The sequence below is a fragment of the Lissotriton helveticus genome, chromosome 12 (genome assembly GCF_964261635.1).
Source record: "Lissotriton helveticus chromosome 12, aLisHel1.1, whole genome shotgun sequence".
Lineage (NCBI taxonomy): Eukaryota > Metazoa > Chordata > Amphibia > Caudata > Salamandridae > Lissotriton > Lissotriton helveticus.
The window spans coordinates 156,441,735-156,463,157 of record NC_136073.1 but is presented as its reverse complement, the minus strand read 5'-3'; the positions used below and the strand labels follow the sequence as shown (position 1 = coordinate 156,463,157).

The 21,423-nt window shown below is 45.5% G+C and overlaps 1 protein-coding gene across 1 annotated transcript in view; it reads left to right on the top strand.

Annotated features, from left to right (window-relative positions):
- LOC144797984 (extracellular calcium-sensing receptor-like) overlaps window positions 1-21,423 on the top strand; it is a 69,361-nt gene that overhangs the window by 35,369 nt on the left and 12,569 nt on the right. Inside the window, exons 4-5 of the mRNA XM_078668784.1 lie at window positions 686-813; window positions 10,161-10,170. Coding sequence (XP_078524910.1) covers window positions 686-813; window positions 10,161-10,170 — 138 coding nt within the window. The remainder of the gene's footprint in view (window positions 1-685; window positions 814-10,160; window positions 10,171-21,423) is intronic.

The window sequence follows — 21,423 nt, the reverse complement described above, 5'->3', positions numbered from 1 at the left end:
GCTGTAGTAACTATAGAAGATCAATTTGTTAATAACAATGAGCATGCTATTTTGTGGATGGGAATTTGTATTTCCCTAAACCTCTCCTCCTCCCTGTTTCTTCTATATTTACTTCAAAAATTAAGGCATACCTTTCGGGAGATCTCTTCAGTTGTGGCAGAAATCTCCACATAGAACGGATAGGACATGCACAAACTTAGACCACCAAATGGAAGTTTGTGAATAGCTTTTCATAGTATGTGAGTTGTACCATTGTACTACTCCCAAAAGTGCTGTAAAATGAAGCATGTCAATAAGCCCCTGAAAGACTCCACCTTTACTAACATTTTGTCTGGGTAATCACACACCTTAATGTGACACATCAGTTACTCACTATTCTGGAGGCACATGTACACAGCAATAAAATGAGATGCATTGACTCCCATGAGCGCTTGATTGTGGGTGTATGTTGGGCCAAAGGCTCTAGACAACAGTCCTTGACAAGTGCTGATCTGATAAAGCCTGAATGTGACACACATTATTCTTGCTGTGGAAAAGAGATTTACACAAGTGTATTTCTATGGAAAAACCAAAGATGCAACATGAACTATCATCAATTTCTCAGCAGAAGAAACTGTATAAACCCAGTTCAAATATAACTGTACATCAATATGTCATTTAAAATGCTGTATTTCTGTTCTCCCAGATTCCCCAGTCTTCCTGTAATGAAATGTGCACAGTTGGATTCAGGAAATCCACTCGAGAAGGCCAAGGAGTCTGCTGCTTTGACTGCATCCCATGCTCTGAAGGAGAGATTTCCAATCACACAAGTGAGTTTAGGGGGGCCACCTTAGGGGCCAGAATTATGCCTCTGTTAATTCTCGATACCCTTTCAGTGACAGAAATAACTTCCTGAGTGGGTTCTATAAGGAATCTACATTTAAAAAGAGTCTTAGAAGGGTGACTGTTTTACGAACCTGGAAATAGAGTCTGTTTACAGAAACCCAAGACGGTGCTGTTTAGTAGAGCTCCTGGATGGTTGTTGTTGAATTATAGGAACCCAAGATGGTGGCTATTTGTACAATCCATAGAACTGACATTTTGAGGAACCACAAGCTAAATCAATTATCTCTTCTGGAAACGGACCAATCACTGAGCAATCATGTGCAATTTCAGCTTCTAGCCAAGTGCCTCATTGGTTTTGATCCAACAATTGGTTTGAAGTGTCCCACCCATCATTCTTTGCCAACATGTAAATCCAAGGACGGGTCTTTTGGATCTTTAAAATAAGGCACGTGTATTACTTTCGAGAAATCTCTACTGCTGCCTGACCTAGCCGCTTGCTGGATACCACCCCAGGCATCCTCCCTCATATCCTTCTCCCTTTTCCTTCTAGCGGAATTATAGTCTCTGCGTAGCAATCTTGTTAGAGCAGAATTTCTGGGGTGGATTTTCAGTGCATTTATGAGTGCTTTTCTTGCTTTGGAGCAGGGGGAATCAAACCAGCACTTAGCAGATGAACTATTTGCCGGTCACCCCACTTTTACTTTCACTATAAGGTCTCTGAACTGAGATAGTAGTAGTCATGGGCAGGTCTCTTCAGCCAAACAGTAAAAAATATCATCCAGTATATTTACTATAATTGCAGGAATCAGCTTCTGCTTCTCAACTTGGGCCCACCTTAGTTGGTACCTATTTTTCCTAGATAGGGAAATGTTTGCTACTTTCTGTGGCTGTTTCACTTCCCTACAGGGGATGCTTAAATGTATAGTTAGAATGACGTGGTTGCTATAACTTGTGAATAAGTTATCTACGTGGGATATCTTTTCATTAGATGGAATAGAAGCTAGGATAAAATAGATGGTAGACTCATAGTTGATCCGCCTAAATGTTTTCCCTATGTGGCCCGCCTTCATATTGTTGACTATTTCCATATTCCTAATGTATAGAAGTCTATTAAGACTACCTCCGTATTCGTTATGAGCGAAGTGGCAAAATGGGTTGCCCTGAGGGTCTTCCAGCCTGCCCACCCTAACCTCATTATGCTTACAAAGGTGCATATTGAAGTCGCCCACCCAGATGGTGGTAAGTGGGCCTTTTTTGGAGAGCAGATTAAGTTTACTTATCTCGCTATTTAATTCAGCTACCACTAACTTCATAGTCCCACCAAATTCATTATTGTAATAGTTAATTAAAAGCCAGACTCCTTCATCGGTGGTCTCTAACAAAAATCAACCATCCTTACAGTATTAGAGATTAAAGTTAAAAGTCCCCCTTTGCTCTACCTGACACTGATGGCACTGCTACTGTCTGGAATGAGCGATACCTGGTGACAAAAACGGCTCCTTGGTCCATGTTTCCTGAAAGCACATAATCTCCTGTGTTTGCCAAAGTTTGTGCTACTGTTCTTTGCATGGCTTAGATGCAATGCCAGCCACATTCCAAGACTCTAAACTAATCATATTTTTGTCAACCTCACTCCATATGGGAAAAATCTCAGGGCTCCCCTGATTACAAGAACTGGTTTGACTGGTGTAATTGCTCACCCATCATCAGTGAGGTCAACTGGTGTTAGTCAATCACAGGCTTGGATCTGACAGAACAGCATATTGGTTGTCCAGCCTCAAACCTGGGATATTAAAGGTCCCCTCCCTGTGAATCAATGGTGGACCTATCCTCGCCCGGGACCTCTGTTCATTTCCATATGGGCCACCATGATTGTATAAGTGCTCCAGCGATAAAGGGATGATCTGAGTACCCTTAGAGGGGATGTTGTGGAGTTGGCTTAAGAGTATTTTACCGACGTGTGCATTGTTAAAATGTATCACCACACAGTCACCGGCAATAGATTTAGTGGAGGAGCCCAGCCACCCCACTCTCCTGACCATAATATTTTGGTTTGACAGCGGTCAGCCTCTCACATTGAGTCAATTAAATGGCATGATACCAGTGCAGGCATTTGTCCATTGGCTGCGCTGTCGATTTGTGCTGATTTTCCCACAGAGCAGGTATATTTGCCAAAATCAGTTCTTGTAGCCCCAACACTGGAAACGCCTGGTGATTCAGATTACTTGCCCCGGTAGTAATGAGGTTAGGTCATCCCGCTAACATGTTGGGATGACTGTTGACTAGAGGTTGCTACGTACTCGACCATGTGGCAGATCTGGTTGTGTTGCAGGGGTTGGCAGGTAAGGCCAAACCCACATTAATACGAGCAGGAAGTTGATTATTTTCCACAGCTTGTTCTTCAGGCCCAGTGCACAAGGGCTCTGAAGGGCCCTGTGTAGTTGCTATGTGAGCCTCTATACATGATAGTTGTTCTTCAATCTGCATTAATTTAGCTAAAATGGGGTCCAATAAAGTACTCAAAAAACAACAGGAATGGAGGGTCGAAGGGAATGTTTAACGACCTGTCTACTCATTCCCCAAATACAATAGAAAATACACAAAAGAGTAGACCAGGTCTGGAGATGGTGTGTGTCAGGACATGTGACTGCGAAACCATAGGAAGCAGATGCAGATGAAACAAAAGACTGAATAGTCACACAGGTTTGAATAAATCCCATCAGACCACCCAGTTGGTGGAATTTCATCATGTGGGAGTTGATGATTATTCAAAACCACTCCTGACCATATTAGTGTCAGAATAACATAGATAGTATATGTCAATCGTTCCTCTATATTGGTAGTGTTCATCAAGTGCAGTGCTCAAAATAATAGTGGTGACAAAAATAGATCACTTAGACTCCAAGAGTGTTCAAATAGAGATCTAGGTGTCACTAAGTTTAAAAATACGCCGAGTAGCTACAACAATTACTACTCTGATGGCGTTTAGTGAGGTGGTCGACATGTTTCAGCCTGTGGGGGTACTACCCCGGCTTTCTTCAGGACCTATCAAAGAGAGATACTACTACAACTAACATTATTTAAATGAGAGGAACAGTAAGGAGATTGCGCTCGTAAGAGGCCACATATCTACCAGAACTTTTTAGCTCTCCATTCTTCGCTGGAGGGAGGGAGACAAGACTTCTTCCCAGCATTGTGTGGGTGACGACCTCACCTCACCCGGCAACCGCTCGGGAGAATGAGGCCCCGCTCTGTCCGTCGGTGCCCCCATGTGTTTCACGAGCGGAAGTGAAACACATGGGGGCACCGACGGACAGAGCGGGGCCTCATTCTCCCGAGCGGTTGCCGGGTGAGGTGAGGTCGTCACCCACACAATGCTGGGAAGAAGTCTTGTCTCCCTCCCTCCAGCGAAGAATGGAGAGCTAAAAAGTTCTGGTAGATATGTGGCCTCTTACGAGCGCAATCTCCTTACTGTTCCTCTCATTTAAATAATGTTAGTTGTAGTAGTATCTCTCTTTGATAGGTCCTGAAGAAAGCCGGGGTAGTACCCCCACAGGCTGAAACATGTCGACCACCTCACTAAACGCCATCAGAGTAGTAATTGTTGTAGCTACTCGGCGTATTTTTAAACTTAGTGACACCTAGATCTCTATTTGAACACTCTTGGAGTCTAAGTGATCTATTTTTGTCACCACTATTATTTTGAGCACTGCACTTGATGAACACTACCAATATAGAGGAACGATTGACATATACTATCTATGTTATTCTGACACTAATATGGTCAGGAGTGGTTTTGAATAATCATCAACTCCCACATGATGAAATTCCACCAACTGGGTGGTCTGATGGGATTTATTCAAACCTGTGTGACTATTCAGTCTTTTGTTTCATCTGCATCTGCTTCCTATGGTTTCGCAGTCACATGTCCTGACACACACCATCTCCAGACCTGGTCTACTCTTTTGTGTATTGTCCAATAAAGTAGCCATCAGTTTACCTACTCCTTTCCATAATGCCTTATTGAATACCTGTGACGGAGGAGGTGTGCTTTAGATAGCCAGGATTGGATAGGACTGTGCCAGAGCCCGTCGCAGCCTTGATATTAGCTCCCTTTAGTTTTGAGGCTCGGGTAGTTTTTGTTGGCTTCGGCTTTGAATCCCCACAACCCCTGTGTCCCTTAGCTGGCGGTTCATTTGTAAGATCAGGGTGGGGGTAGTGTTCAGGCTCCCTGATGGGTGTGGCCTAGTGCAACCGGGAAACTCCCATATGGCTTTGTAATCGATTAACAAATGGGAACAGTTGCGAAGACTGAGTGGCAGTATTATCATCAGTTAAGTCCCCTAGCGAGGACCTCGGCTGGTATGAAAGGGGTTCTATCGATAAACGACTCTCATTTAATTCAATCTCGTGTGTGAGTACACTAGCCCCTCTGGTCAGAAATGTGTCGAGCATTGCTACAGTCCTTCTGCCCACTCACTAGGCCCTTTCCGCTTCACCATTTCTCACTGTAGACGGACTCACAAGCACTACTGGGGGCAAAATATAAAACAGTACCTTAAAAAGTGTTGGATGTTAGAGGGAGGGCGCAGCCCAGTCTCCTCCGGGGTCTGACGGGTGTCCCTTGCGGGTCACTGTGCGCGCCACGCCTAAATGGCGTTCTGAAGGCCAGGGGGCAGCTGGGAAAGAGAGTCCCCAAACCATGTCAGGCTCCTCTCTGGTCTCCTCTCCCATGGCGGCTACACACACCACTGGTCTGTGCTGCGCCTAAATGGTGTTCTGAAGGCCAGGGGGCAGCTGGCAAAGCGAGTCCCCATACTGTCTCAAGCTCTTCTCTAGTCTCCTCTCCGATGGCGACTAAGTCCAAGGACTCCTTTTGATATCCATATGTCCCTCCTAAGTCAATCATACTGAGCCCTAAAGGCAGGGTGCATTACTTTAAAATGTTTTACATATGTTTTCTAACTTTACATATCCTTCCAGTAATAACCCACCATTGTCGTTTTTACTGTGTAAAGGCTAGTATTCCCAGTGGCAAGAACAGAGGTACATGCTGACCAGTCATCAATGATAATATCTGAAAGGGTCTACTAAATATAATACTTCAAGATATCAAAATAGTAATTGCAATTAAACCAGATTTGATGCTCAAGTTGATTTTGATGTAACATTTGCACAAATGTCAACTTCAGAAATTTGGCACTTTGTGCCCAAAGTTTTTCAGTGACCGTTTATGATTGCTGACCACAAGGCAGCCTTCTACCCCTGGGGGCCTGGGGGTGTTGGACCGACACTCAGGATGGAACACCAAGGGCCTGCCCTTGGAAGAAGTGTGAACTCTCCCTGCCACAAAGGCCAAACAAAGGCCAAAAGGCAAGCTCAAAAGGGGTTGTCTCCTTTGAAAGGCAAATGGTGCACACCCATGAATGGCTTCTCTTTTGTTTTAACAAATAGACTGGCATTGGGGACAGAGTAGGGGACGACGCACCCAAACTGTTTTTCCTTTAGTATGTTGCCCCCACATGTCCACACGTCTGGTCTGGGCTACGGAGCTCCAGAAACTAAGAGAAGGGTTCTGCCATGATGGGAGTGGGTAAAATGGTGCAGTCTGGGCTAACTAGATGCCACACTTCACAGGAAGTCGTAACTATGTGGGAGGGGTCATATTAGCTCATTGGATAATAGATGTCACATCCCCAAGGGCACAATCTGAGCAGAAAAGTGGCACCCTTGTCCCCCAGATGTCAGACTACTATTGTACTGGAGAGAGGACTGAAGAGGGACTATCCTGCATTTCCCTGAACCCAGCAAGGAGAGGTTACACCTAAGAATGGACTGAACCTGCTGCTCATTGGGCTAGCAAAGAGAGAATGGTGCCTGTGGTGCTCACTGGAGGGGTCGTCCTTGAGCTCCAGACAGAACAAATGACTACAAGAGTCAGTTGGCAGAATTCCTGCCACAGCCACAGGGCCACAAAAGCTGATGAAGCCTTCCTTAGTGAGTTGTTGGTGAAGAACACCTAATCATCACTGACCACTGAAGCACAGCTTAGTAGACCCTCTGAACCCTCAAATGTGCACCCAAGTCTACTGAAACTAGGAGAGTTGTTGGAGAGTGTTTGGTCACCCAGCAAGGAAGTTACCACCACTTAAAGGGAGATGCTAGTTTTGCTATCACTGGAAGCCAGTACGCCAGTGGCAACTGTTGTTTTTCCTAGACTTTACACATACTTTGAGGGGCATTGATTTCTGTTTCCAAAGTCAACCTTCGGTGTTCGAGGATCGTGCGATGGCCTGAGGAAGACCCCCATCACAGGCTCAGTATCCTCAGCATCCTTGAGCATCTTCAGCATCCAGTATTCCTTTCATCGGGACCACTCCATTAAAGTCTCTGGAGATTAACCCATAGAGCCTGGAACTGAACTGGGGACTGCTTTAAACGCAATGTAACTGTTTCACTCAACCTCTTTATAACTGTTTTATTCAACATCATTGTTTTACTCACCTCAACAGTGACTGACTCTCTCCACACCTATAAAAAAGCGACTCTAGAGCTATTTTCAAGTTATATGTTGTGACTAACCCTAAACCGCAAGTTGCAGTGGATTAAAATTATTCATTGTGCTGAGTAAAAATCTGTGACTTTTTGTTACCTTAAAAATTCATATTGCCAGAACTCACAGATTGATTTTTTTGTTGAGTGGTCTTTTTAATGATAAAAGTACTACTTATTTTTATAAATTAGTGTCAGATCTTTCCTGTGTTACGTTTGTTTCATCCAACTGTTTTGGTACTTCCTAATGCATCACAAAACCACTCCATATAATAAACCACTTTCCTCACAAGCACTCTCTACGCTAATGTCATACAGAAATGCTAGAGCATAGCTAGATTCATGAACACAATTTGTTATATAATGAATAGGCACAGTAAACCAGCAAGCATATGTAACGAGTTGTGTGGTAAAGGACTGCATGGTAACGTCGCAGTTGGGGTACTGACTGCAGAGAAAAGGTATGCATGGGAAATGCATGCAGGGTTCTGTCATACATCAGAAAATAGCATTTATAAGCATCATGAAAATTGGTTTCAAAAGCAACAGCACTATATAAGTATATACAAGTGAAACTGATTGTGGAAATGCATTCTGCACATAATTAATGATGTGCAAAATTATGAACGAATATAAATCTTCTATAAATTTTCCCTCTGAATATTGTACAATTTCTAAAACACTCAATAAAAATGGTCAACCCAATCACAAAATATAACAATTTACATCACTTTCTATTTCTTCCTAGTAGATTCTTCTAATAGTTTTAACTGCCTATTAAAAAATCCTTAACACTCTTCATTTCGAGCTCTTCTTCTCTCTTTAGTTTCAAAGACTTTATTTTATTCTTATGCCCACAATTTTGTAACAAACACACAGAAAATATAATTTGAACAAGAGAAACAGGGCAATTGCATATAATATAATTATTACAAGGGTTAGGATTAGTCTTAATGTTCCCCAAGCCAAAAAATTAATGCATTCACCAACCTTTCTAAAACTTTTCCCTATCCCACTATCCCACTAACCCAGGAAACTACAATTTCCTGCATGCTGTTGACTTCTAAAGCTGGAACTTCACAAGAGGTTTTGTTAAGGTTTAGTACACAGGCATAAATAACTTTCTGTTATCAGGTATGAATGGTTAGCATTCGTTTACACTCTATACCTTGCAAACACGACCTTCCTTTGCAAGAAAGATACAGATCCCACATAATCATGGCCCATATTGCACCTAGTTCACAATAAATTAGTGGTATTAGAAGCAAGCCAGTCCACAAGCATAGACAAACATCTAATTTTCACATTATTTATAGCTACACCAATGGGTGGAATAATAGCTCCTCTTTTATATCAAATACTATTTTGCCAAATTGTTGTTTTGCTCTCCTCATACCAACTGAATCCTTCACTCCACTCATATGATAGATTCTTGGAAACACTAAAGCAAGATAAGAAAATCCAACAAGATGGTATGGCAGATTGAATTAGCAGGCTTACCAAGCACATATTAGAGCCCTCTCAGAATCACCTCTTCACCAACCAGAAAACCATTGTTTATGTCAAAACTTTTCTCACATTTACTTTGTCCCCCATATTCAATTCTCCCAATCTTTGTGGATTAATGAAATATCATATATAGCTCACCCTTTCCCTCTCGTTCCATTCTGAATTTAGGTTGCAAATTTCACAATCTTATTTCTTCTTCAGCTTTCAATTGCTTTATTTTATTTTTCTTTCATTGCTCCAATCTGTCACAACTTTAACTTTCCTTTCTTATACTCTTTCACAAACCTGAGCACATCATTACTCAAACCACATACATACTCTTAGTTAGTACTTATATTTTCTTCTTAATTGGTGCAATGTTATTAAAAACAACCATATTTTAAGGCTCTTATTTGTATTTTTATTTTCAGATAGAGGTAGATCTTCTAGTGAGATGTTGAGATCGGATAGATAAGGAGGGTCAAAAATCCATGTTTTTAAAAATACTAACAAACTTAGGGGCAGATGTATCAAGCATTTTGCGTTCGCAAATGGGCAGATTCCCAGAATCTGCCTGTTTATGAATGCAAGCATTCCTTTTATGATGCATCAAACCTAATTTTGCGAGTAGGTAACCTGTTACCGAATCACAAATTGGGATTGCAATTCGGTATTAGGAAGGGGCGTGTTTAAGGTGTCCCTTCCTAATACCGAATCACATCGGTAGGTATGAATGTTTTGTGACCGCAATTGTGGTTGCAAAACATTTACATTTTACCACCTATGTCAAGTAGCTGGTAACCCATTCGCAATGGGGAAGGGGTCCCCAAGGGGCCTCTTCCCCTTTGTGAATGTTTATAAAACCATTTTTAAGAGCAGGCAGTGGTCCCACGGACCACTCCCTGCTCCTAAAAAATGGAAAGAAAACTTTTCATTTTTCGCTTTGTAACGCATCTTGTTTTCTTTTAAGGGAAACGGGGTGCTTTAAAAAAAAAAAAAGATTGCTTTATTGAAAAGCAATCCTGGACATGGTGGCCTGCTGATCTCAGCAGGCCACCATCCCTGTGAATTTTGCGATTCCTAGTGGGTCGCAAATTGCGACCTACCTCATTAATATTCATGAGGTAGGCCATTTCAACCCCCTAGGAATCACAAGATGTGTACTATACACCTTCATACATTGCATTTTGCTATTTCCTAATTGCGAACCCTTGTGATTCGCAATTAGGGAATCACAAAATGCTAGCTACATACATATGGCCCCTAATGCATGATAAACAGTAAGCCATTGGCAGCTGTATGTATGTATCACCTTCACCTGCAGAAGAGGGAAGAAAAGTGCATGCATACGAGTTTGTAACAGCCAAAATTGCAATGTATATTCATTCAACATTTCAGCATATTGTTATGAAATCCACTAATTAAACTTTCCCTACATGTAAGTGTGTCATGTTTATGTTCATAATGTTCAACTTTGTGGAGTCATATGCCACAACAACAAACCAACTAAGAACATAAGTGCCATTAAAAACATAATCAAACTAATAGTTTTGCTGTATGCTGTTTTCTATTAAGACTAACAATAAAAATGTATCCTGAAATTCCAAGTTATCAAAAATCATCTTTAAAACAACAATGAACTTTTCTCCCTTTCTTTTTATTTCTATGCAAACAATAATCAAAAACACTTTAAGGGGGTATTTCCTCTTTTTTCAGATGTCTGTTCATTCAGTTCATGCTCTCAAAGACATTTTTTTCTGCTTCAAGGTTTTTGGGAAATTCTTGGATTTTGTTTAGTCTGACTGTTTAGTTTGACAATCTCTCAAGATTTTTCAAATGTGGTTCTTCTACAGGATCACTTTCAGGTTCCCTTTCAAAGATGTCTTGACAAAGATTTATTGGACCATAGATCTCTAGTTCTGTTTCTTCCTCTTCCTCTTTATCAGATACTAATACTAGATACACCCACTCAGGTGAAGCATAATTTCCATTTGGAGTTCTGCTTCTTCCTAATCTTGGAGCAGCTGGTGATTCCCTTTCAGTGTCCTATGTATAAACTTCAATTACTTCAGTTTCCTCATTGAATGGCTTTAGCCCCTCATTCTGTTGGTGGTTTCTGCTGCTGGTTCTTTTCATTAACTTCTTTACTTCAATCCTTTCATGTTGACTACTGCTTAATCTTCCCCACTCACAGATGGACTTTAACTTCAATCCTCATCAGTGTGCTACTGAACTGCTTCTTCCTCTCCGGGTGATTGTGACTCTTATTTCAACTGGAGCCTAACACTGATTGAATCAGTGACTACTATTTCTTGCTATAAATTATCCCTATGACTTTAACATTGAAACAGCTCTTCACTCTGATCCATACTTTGAGACTGGACACCACTGCTGGTACCTTCACCAGTATTTTCACTCTTGTCACCCCCTTCTGGATTCATGCTGCAAGTTTGAACTTGACTCTGTCAATCAGTGGTTGTTTTCACCAATTCTTCATCCACTGCCTTCACTCTTTTTGTCTGAGCAGCTTGGACCCACTATGGAATTCCTGCACACTTCACAGCAGTGTTAACCACCAATATAACAATCTATGGGGAACACCACCTTTCCTCATTGTAATTCTTTCCAACATGTCTCTTGATAGCAATCCAGCCACTTGGGACAATGTGTGACATTTAGTTCCTTTTGTCAGTGTAGTTGCCAAGTTCACCTGGCGAGAAGCAGATTTTGCCACATCAACCAGACCCTTACAGTAATCTAAAAGGATGGCATCAGTAACTGAAAGAGGTCTCGCTCAAGAAGTATAAGCCAATCAAATTGCTCTGCCCATCAAGACTTAGTGGGAGATGGGCCAGTTACTTTGCCAGGAGTACCTCTACTCCTGATGCTTATCAATACAAGAGGAAGAACATCTGGATAATTCAAACCAGTGCACTCACATACTTTGCTCAGTTTGGTTTTAGTGATCCCATTCATTCTCTCAACTACTCCAGAAGGTTGAGGACAGTAACTAAAATGGAACCAGTGATCAATTTAGGAAGCTTTACAAATCAGTTGCAAAATCTCATTTTTAATGTGTAAGCCACGATCTGTTTTAGTATAGATTGGCAAGCCAAATCTTGGTATTTATTCCCTCAACAAAACTTTTACAACAGTCAGGCTTTCAGATCTCCAGGTACGATATGCCTTGACCCATTTAGAAACCAGGACGACAATCACAAGAATTTATTAAGAAGCTTTCATTCTGGCATTTTAACAAAATATGCTCGATGTCTTAAAATGTGCTCTCTGAATTGGCAGTAAGACTGGATATGCCACTACATAACTCTTACCATGGAACCTCTCCCTGCATGTAACTGACTCTGCAAATACATGGCCATTGGATCCAATACTGTGTTAGGCAGCACATATTTGTACTCAAGGAGTGACGTATAAAACCTATTAATTTTTCGTGTAACCTAACATTTCATATTTTCTTTTCTCATTCTCTGGAACCTACTCGTGCAAATTTCTCAATTCACTCAAAATAGTCTGACCTAGACTAAACAAGTAACATTTTATGTCTTCTGTGGGGGGGGAGGGGTGACAATGTGGTAACACCTGTCGCCATCTGCGCCTTAGGAGATCGATTCCTAATGGCTCTGTGATGAGGAGAGGTGGTGGCACAGATTGAACTATTTACTGGTGCATACTACCCACTGGGAATCTGACTGCAGCCTGAGAGACACTCTGGACCGACAGGGCCTGGCATTGGACCGGGGAACCCAAACTGCTCTGTGCCCCTGTGTGGAAGCTTTTATATTGCTGTCCAGGCTGGTGCAGCCCCAGCATCTGCGAGGCTAAAGGAGTCGGTGCCTGAAGTTTGTCTGTGCCCCACGTAGCTGTGACAGCAGGGCCTGGCAGCAGGAGGTTTGAGTGGGTGCAGAAGACTGGGCGATCCTGGGCAGGGGACAAGTCCTCGTTGTGGTGCGGTGAGTGAAAGTGGGGAGCCTAAATTTAAGAGGAGGCTCCCTCTGCCCCCCTGTCTAGTGGCATAAAATCTTATACAGGCCTCCGCACTTTTTCATGATTGGGGAAGCAGTGGCTGTTAGCACGTGGTGTTGGGAGCTGATGGTGGGCCTGAGGTGAGTTGGGAGCCTGTGCAGCCACAGGACCGGATCACGGAGGGCTTTAGGTCTTTTCCCTGCATGCCTCTTTCCCCCCTCCATAGCCTTTACTGCACGGCCAAGACTCTGGCCTGATTGTGTGGAGGTGCGGGGGTGTGCTCTGTGCGGACGTGCTTGATGGGCCACAGGCGAACCAGTTAGTCGCCTATGTTGGGCCTTTACTGAGCAGCGGCCGATGAACCTAACAGATGCACACAACCGGACCTTTGTGTTTGGATGCCCCAGGTCCAAATACAGCTTGTCTCTATAGAGGAGACAGTGGAAAACGGCCTTTCTCTACCCCCTTTGAACACTACTGGAGGTACAGTGGACTTGGAGTCATTCTTCTGCCTGTGGGGGCACCCATAGTGGACGAGGTCATTTGTTGGGTAGTACTGTGACCTGGATGTCTTCAAGGTGGTGAGGGCCCATCTTTCCTGAACCCTCGACCTGTGACCATGCAGCAAGGGGCCATGCAGGTGGTAACCAGGTGCAAGCTATATAAACAAGCCCACAATGCAACAGGGACTTCCACAATGGCAGCGCTACATGTGATAGCCAGGAGGCTGCAAATTCGGGCAGCAGCACAGAGGAGTAGGCGACAGGAACGAATCTTCAGAGTGCGCATCACTCTGTTCCAGCAGACTCAGGAGGAGATCCATGAAAAGTACAGGCTGGACTCAAAGACTATTTCAGACCTGATAGAGGAGCTGAAACCCCAACTGGAACACCCTAAATGCCGGACAATTCCAACCCATGTGCAGGTCCTGTGCTCACTGCACTTACTGGCCTCAGGGAGTTTTCAAGGGGTGATAGCAGTGGCAAGTGGGGTCTCCCAGAGTTGCCTGTCTCGCTTCTTCCATGCATTCCTATATGCAATGGTACAGAGGCTACAACATAGCATACAATTCCCCAGCACACAACAGGCATTACAGCAAAAACAGGACTTCTACCAGATTGCACAATTCCCCCACGTAATTGGCTGCATAGATTGGACCCATGTGGCCCTCACACCCCCATCAAACAATGAATATGTATTCAGAAACCTAAAATCATATAATTCGCTAAACATACAGGTCATCTGCAATGCCAAAAATATCATCAATGATATTGTAGCTAAATGCCCAGGCAGTACTCTAAGCTCCTTTATATTTGGACATAGTGGGATGTACAGACGTCTCAATGCTGGCGAGTTTGGTGAGGGCTGCCTGCTAGGTAAATGCATGTACAACATTACTACATTCAGTACATCACTGGGGTGGAGGACATTGACTCACCTCTCATTTTCATTCCTGCAGGTGACAATGCATATGCAGTGCGGGACTTCATCCTGACCCAATACCTAAATCTAGCCAATGCAAGGGAGAGGAGATTCAACCGCACACACAAATCTATGCGCTGTGTAATAGAGCGGACATTTGGGATCTTGAAGAGCCGGTTCAGCTGCCTGCATAAAAGCGGAGCAGCACTACTATACAGCCCTGAGACCTGCTGCAAGATTGTCGCTACCTGTGCAATGCTCCACTACATAGCTATGAGAAAGGCATCCCAGTAGAACTAACTGATACTGATACTTCTGACGATGAGAGCCCAGGTCCCCCCAACAGACCAGCAGTCGGAGTTGGGGCAGCTGCCGGATGACAGAGACGGGATGAGATCACAATTACCTATTTCTAGGAGAGTAATAATGACATGATGCAAAATATATTTTGTTGCAGTTCTGTGTTTATTCAAACACTAAGCTGCAGGATAATACTTTGTCACACAGCCTGACGAACTCCATGAGTGTCGCTATAGGTAGCACATGTTATGGCCACAGTGCAGGTATGTATGTAAGTCAGGATTCCAGTTTGTTTGGGTTGCTTCACCCATTTGCTTGACTCAGTGATAGCAGTTCATCTCCTCCTGGAACTGCCTGCTGCTGCCCGCTCTAGGTGCTGACTGCCCTCCCTTGACTCCTCAGGTGTTGCACCCTGTCTCCCAATGCGCCGTCTTGTTTCGGGCACTGGTGGGGTTATGCTGCTCCTGCTGGACAACTCATCGCTCTCCCCTGAGCCCAGGAGTGCGGTGCCAACTGTGTTGGCTGTCTGCAGTTGTTCCACAGCGGTGGTGACCTACACCAGACCTTTCGACACATCCAGGCTGCAGTGGGCCATCTCCACTTGCATGCTCACAGTGCGACGTAACAGCTGGCTCGTGGCAGTGCACAGGCGGTTCACCTCCTTGGTGTAGGTGTTCAAACGGCTGTCCGAACGTTGACTCACCCTGCGCCTTGGCTGCCTGGTCCTTCTTCAATGTGGCACACAGTTCTCGGATAGCACCTGCCATGTCCATGATGCCATCCCCATGTAACGTAGGCTGTTGTTCACTGAGACCAGCTGCCGGTTAATGGAATGCATTGATTTTTTTGCAGGCACTGTATCTTCAGCATGCTGCCCTCCAGTCCAGCAAACACCGTGGCTTCATCATCTGCAGCAGCGCTGGTGCTCACCCTTGGCCTGCTTCTCATGGATCCTTGCTCTCTATGTTGCAGTGTGTGCTGTTCTGAGACCTGTGTCGCACGCTGCCCTAACTCAGCCTGAGCATCATCCTCCCCTGTGGATTGTATTTCTGGCTCGAGAAGTGGCAGTGGGGCCACAATGGTGTACTTTCTCAGTGGGACAGGTGCGGTCTCTGTGGTATCGTCGGGTTCCCCCTGCCCAGCCTGCTCATACATATGTTTCACCTCCTCAGCTCCTGCACTGTCATCATGTGTCCCAGGTTGTGCTGTGGATGAAAAGGCACATTTTGATTTTGTGTGGCAGGGTATGCTCAGACGTGAGTCCCTTGCTCACTTTGCCACTGGATTCAAGCAAGCCGGGCTGAAGACGGCTGGAATGGCAGAAACCGGTCCTCGGAAGCTTCTTTCCGGTCCAGGGAAGACATGGCTTGGCAGTTCGGGCTGGACTGTTCCCATGAGGCACAGGGTCAGACGGATTTGCATATAGCCATGTCTGAACTGGGGTGGCAGAGTGGGCTAAAGAACGGGGATGGATTAAACCCAGATCTTTTGACTGGGTGTGAGTGTTTGATTGATTCAGATGCTCCGTCCATCAACACCCCCTTTTGTACCACTTTTGGCTGCCATAAGTGTGGCAGGGTATGCTCAGACGTGAGTCCCTTGCTCACTTTGCCACTGGATTCAAGCAAGCCGGCCTGAAGACGGCTGGAATGCCAGAAACCGGTCCTCGGAAGCTTGTTTCCGGTCCAGGGAAGACATGGCTTGGCAGTTCTGGCTGGACTGTTCCCATGAGGCACAGGGTCAGAATGATTTGCATATAGCCATGTCTGAACTGGGGTGGCAGAGTGGGCTAAAGAACGGTGATGGATTAAACCCAGATCTTTTGACTGGGTGTGAGTGTTTGATTGATTCAGATGCTCCGTCCATCACCACCCCCTTTTGTACCACTTTTGGTCACAATAAGTGTGGCAGGGTATGCTCATACATGAGTCCCTTGCTCACTTTGCCACTGGATTCAAGCAAGCGGGCTGAAGACGGCTGGAATGGCAGAAACCGGTCCTCGGAAGCTTGTTTCCGGTCCAAGGAAGACATGGCTTGCCAGTTCGGGCTGGACTGTTTCCATGAGGCACAGGGTCAGGCTGATTTGCATATAGCCATGTCTGAACTGAGGTGGTAGAGTGGGCTAAAGAACGGTGATGGATTAAACCCAGATCTTTTGACTGGGTGTGAGTGTTTGATTGATTCAGATGCTCCGTCCATCACCATCCCCTTTTGTACCACTTTTGGCCGCCATAAGTGTGGCAGGGTATGCTTAGATGTGAGTCCCTTGCTCACTTTGCCACTGGATTCAAGCAAGCCGGGCTGAAGACGGCTGGAATGCCAGAAACCGGTCCTCAGAATCTTGTTTCCGGTCCAGGGAAGACATGGCTTGGCAGTTCGGGCTGGACTGTTCCCATGAGGCACAGGGTCAGACTGATTTGCATATAGCCATGTCTGAACTGGGGTGGCAGAGTGGGCTAAAGAACGGTGATGGATTAAACCCAGATCTTTTGACTGGGTGTGAGTGTTTGATTGATTCAGATGCTCCGTCCATCACCACCCCACTTTGTACCACTTTTGGCCGCCATAAGTGTGGCAGGGTATGCTCAGACGTGAGTCCCTTGCTCACTTTGCCACTGGATTCAAGCAAGCCGGGCTGAAGACTGTCTGGAATGCCAGAAACCGGTCCTCGGAAGCTTGTTTCCGGTCCAGGGAAGACATGGCTTTGCAGTTCGGGCTGGACTGTTCCCGTGAGGCACAGGGTCAGACTGATTTGCATATAGCAATGTCTGAACTAGGGAGGCAGAGTGGGCTAAAGAAAGGTGATGGATTAAACCCAGATCTTTTGACTGGGTGTGAGTGTTTGATCGATTCAGATGCTCCGTCCATCACCACCCCCTTTTGTACCACTTTTGGCCGCCATAAGTGTGGCAGGGTATGCTCAGACGTGAGTCCCTTGCTCACTTTGCCACTGGATTCAAGCAAGCCGGGCTGAAGACAGCTGGAATGCCAGAAACCGGTCCTCGGAGCTTGTTTCCGTTCCAGGGAAGACATGGCTTGGCAGTTCGGGCTGGACTGTTCCCATGAGGCACAGGGTCAGACTGATTTGCATATAGCTGTCTATCACCACCGCCTTTTGTACCACTAACTCAGCCTGAGCATCATCCTCCCCTGTGGATTGTATTTCTGGCTCAAGAAGTGGCAGTGGGGCCACAATGGTGTACTTTCTCAGTGGGACTCTGTGGTATCGTCGGGTTCCCCCTGCCCAGCCTGCTCATCCATATGTTTCACCTCCTAAGCTCCTGCACTGTCATCATGTGTCCCAGGTTGTGCTGTGGATGAAAAGGCACATTTTGATTTTGTGACATGGTCTGCATTTCTCACTCAATAAAGTTTTTCTCAATTTGTATTGGCTAACTGCTATCTATCACTTTTTGCCATTAGAGATTTCCCATACTGCTTCAACATTTCTATGTCTCATTGCCCCATGATGCATTGCTGTGTGTGCTGGAAAAAGTGGACCGGATTACCATGAGTACTTTGTGTTTGGTGCATTCCTTAGTGTGTGAATGGGATGGTGATGTGTGCGGCTGCATTTGGCATGCATCTTACCTTGGCTGGTGTTTGCAGGGTCAGAGCTGTCTATGTTGGCCACACCACTGATGCTCTCAGGCAGGAGGTTGGACTTCACCAAATCCTCGTGGGGTGTTGACTCGGTTGCAGTTGGTGTTCCCCCACCAGTCTTCTTGGCCTCCACCAGCCTGGTTGCCACCTTCTCCTTGGACCTTTGGCGCATATCGTGCCATCTCTTCCTCAGCTCCTCAGCAGTGCGCTGGGTCACACCAACAGCATTTACTTTCGCGTCGATATCCATCCAGATTTTCCTCTTTCTGGACTCTGGGACACAGAGTGTCTTTTTGCCAAATACTAGTTCATGGCTGACTACCATCTCCTCAATCAGCACCTCTGCTCCCTCTCACTGAACTTATGCTTTCTCTTTCTTACTGCCCCCTCCTTGTCCTTCTCTTTCTCCTGGGGATCAATTGTTGGTGTTTGGAAATGCTGTGCTTACTTCTCTGCCTTTCCTCACAGTCTCTGACTCAGCCTCAGGCAATTAGCTGCAGCATGGCACTCCCACTTCCTGGGTGTGATGTCATCAAGCTGCACCTGAATTGCAGATTCCCTATTTTTGCGATTCTTTATTTGCGATTTTGCAAATAAGGAATCACTAATACGGGATTCGCAGTGAATTCTGAGAATTTTTGAAAATCGCAAATTGTTTGCAACTTTTTATTTACTTTGTGGTTTGTGATTCTCAAAATGCGATTTGCAAAAATGTGCATTTTGAGAATCGCAAATCGCTTTTTTTATACATATGCCCCTTTGCCACTGGATTAAAACTAGCCTGGCTCATGAGGAGTGTTACCACATAAACGGTCCCAGGATCCTGTTTCCAATTCAGGGAAGATCTGGCTTGGCAGTTCAGGCTGGCCTGTTCCCATGAGGAACAGGGTCAAGACTGGTTTGCATATAGCTGGGTCTGAACTGAGGTGGTGAAGTGAGATAAAGAATGATGATGGATTCAACCCAGATCTGTGACTGGGAGTGAGTGTCTGAAAAGGTTTAGTGCTCCATTCATCGTCTCCTTGTGTTTGCTTTGTCCGCCCTAAGTTGGCAGGGTATGTCCAGACATGGGTCCCTTGCTCACTTTGCCACTGGATTCAAGCTAGCCTGGCTGATGAGGGGTCTTACCCCGAAAGTGGTCCCAGGATGCTTGTTTCCTGTTCAATGAAGACCTGGCTTGGCAGTTCAGCCAGGACTGTTCCCATGAGGCACAGGGTCAGACTGATTTGCATATAGCCATGTCTGAACTAGGGTGGCAGAGTGGGCTAAAGAACGGTGATGGATTAAACCCAGATCTTTTGACTGGGTGTGAGTCTTTGATCGATTCAGATGCTCCGTCCATCACCACCCCCTTTTGTACCACTTTTGGCCACCTTAAGTGTGGCAGGTTATGCTCAGACGTGTGTCCCTTGCTCACTTTTCCACTGGATTCAAGCAAGCCGGGCTGAAGACGGCTGGAATACCAGAAACCGGTCCTCGGAAGCTTGTTTCCGGTCCAGGGAAGACATGACTTGGCAGTTCGGGCTGGACTGTTCCCATGAGGCACAAGGTCAGACTGATTTGCATATAGCAATGTCTGAACTGGGGTGGCAGAGTGGGCTAAAAAACGGTGATGGATTAAACCCAGATCTTTTGACTGGGTGTGAGTGTTTGATTGATTCAGATGCTCCGTCCATCACCACCCCCTTTTGTACCACTTTTGGCCGCTATAAGTGTGGCAGGGTATGCTCAGACGTGAGTCCCTTGCTTACTTTGCCACTGGATTCAAGCAAGCCGGGCTGAAGACGGCTAGAATGCCAGAAACCGGTCCTCGGGAGCTTGTTTCCGGTCCAGGGAAGACATGGCTTGGCAGTTCGGGCTGGACTGTTCCCATGAGGCACAGGGTCAGACTGATTTGCATATAGCCATGTCTGAACTGGGGTGGCAGAGTGGGCTAAAGAACGGTGATGGATTAAAGCCAGATCTTTTGACTGGGTGTGAGTGATTGATTGATTCAGATGCTCCGTCCATCACCACCCCCTTTTGTACCACTTTTGGCCGCCATAAGTGTGGCAGGGTATGCTCAGACGTGAGTCCCTTGCTCACTTTGCCACTGGATTTAAGCAAGCCGGGCTGAAGACGGCTGGAATGCCAGAAACCGGTCCTCGGAAGCTTGTTTCCGGTCCAGGGAAGACATGGCTTGGCAGTTCGGGCTGGACTGTTCCCATGAGGCACAGGGTCAGACTGATTTGCATATAGCCATGTCTGAACTGGGGTGGCAGAGTAGGCTAAAGAACGGTGATGGATTAAACCCAGATCTTTTGACTGGGTGTGCGTGTTTGATTGATTCAGATGCTCCGTCCATCACCACCCCCTTTTGTACCACTAACTCAGCCTGAGCATCATCCTCCCCTGTGGATTGTATTTCTGGCTCAAGAAGTGGCAGTGGGGCCACAATGCTGTACTTTCTCAGTGGGACTCTGTGGTATCGTCGGGTTCCCCCTGCCCAGCCTGCTCATCCATATGTTTCACCTCCTCAGCTCCTGCACTGTCATCATGTGTCCCAGGTTGTGCTGTGGATGAAAAGGCACATTTTAATTTTGTGACATGGTCTGCATTTCTCACTCAATAACGTTTTTCTCAATTTGTATTGGCTAACTGCTATCTATCACTTTTTGCCATTAGAGGATTTCCCATACTGCTTCAACATTTCTATGTCTCATTGCCCCATGATGCATTGCTGTGTGTGCTGGAAAAAGTGGACCGGAGTACCATGAGTACTTTGTGTTTGGTGCATTCCTGAGTGTGTGAATGGGATGGTGATGTGTGCGGCTGCATTTGGCATGCATCTTACCTTGGCTGGTGTTTGCAGGGTCAGAGCTGCCTATGTTGGCCACACCACTGATGCTCTCAGGCAGGAGGTTGGACTCCACCAAATCCTCGTGGGGTGTTGACTCGGTTGCAGTTGGTGTTCCCCCACCAGTCTTCTTGGCCTCCGACAGCCTTTTTGCCACCTTCTCCTTGGACCTTTGGCGCATATCGTGCCATCTCTTCCTCAGCTCCTCAGCAGTGCGCTGGGTCACACCAACAGCATTTACTTTCGCCTCGATATCCATCCAGATTTTCCTCTTTCTGGACTCTGGGACACAGAGTGTCTTTTTGCCAAATACTAGTTCATGGCTGACTACCATCTCCTCAATCAGCACCTCTGCTCCCTCTCACTGAACTTATGCTTTCTCTTTCTTACTGCCCCCTCCTTGTCCTTCTCTT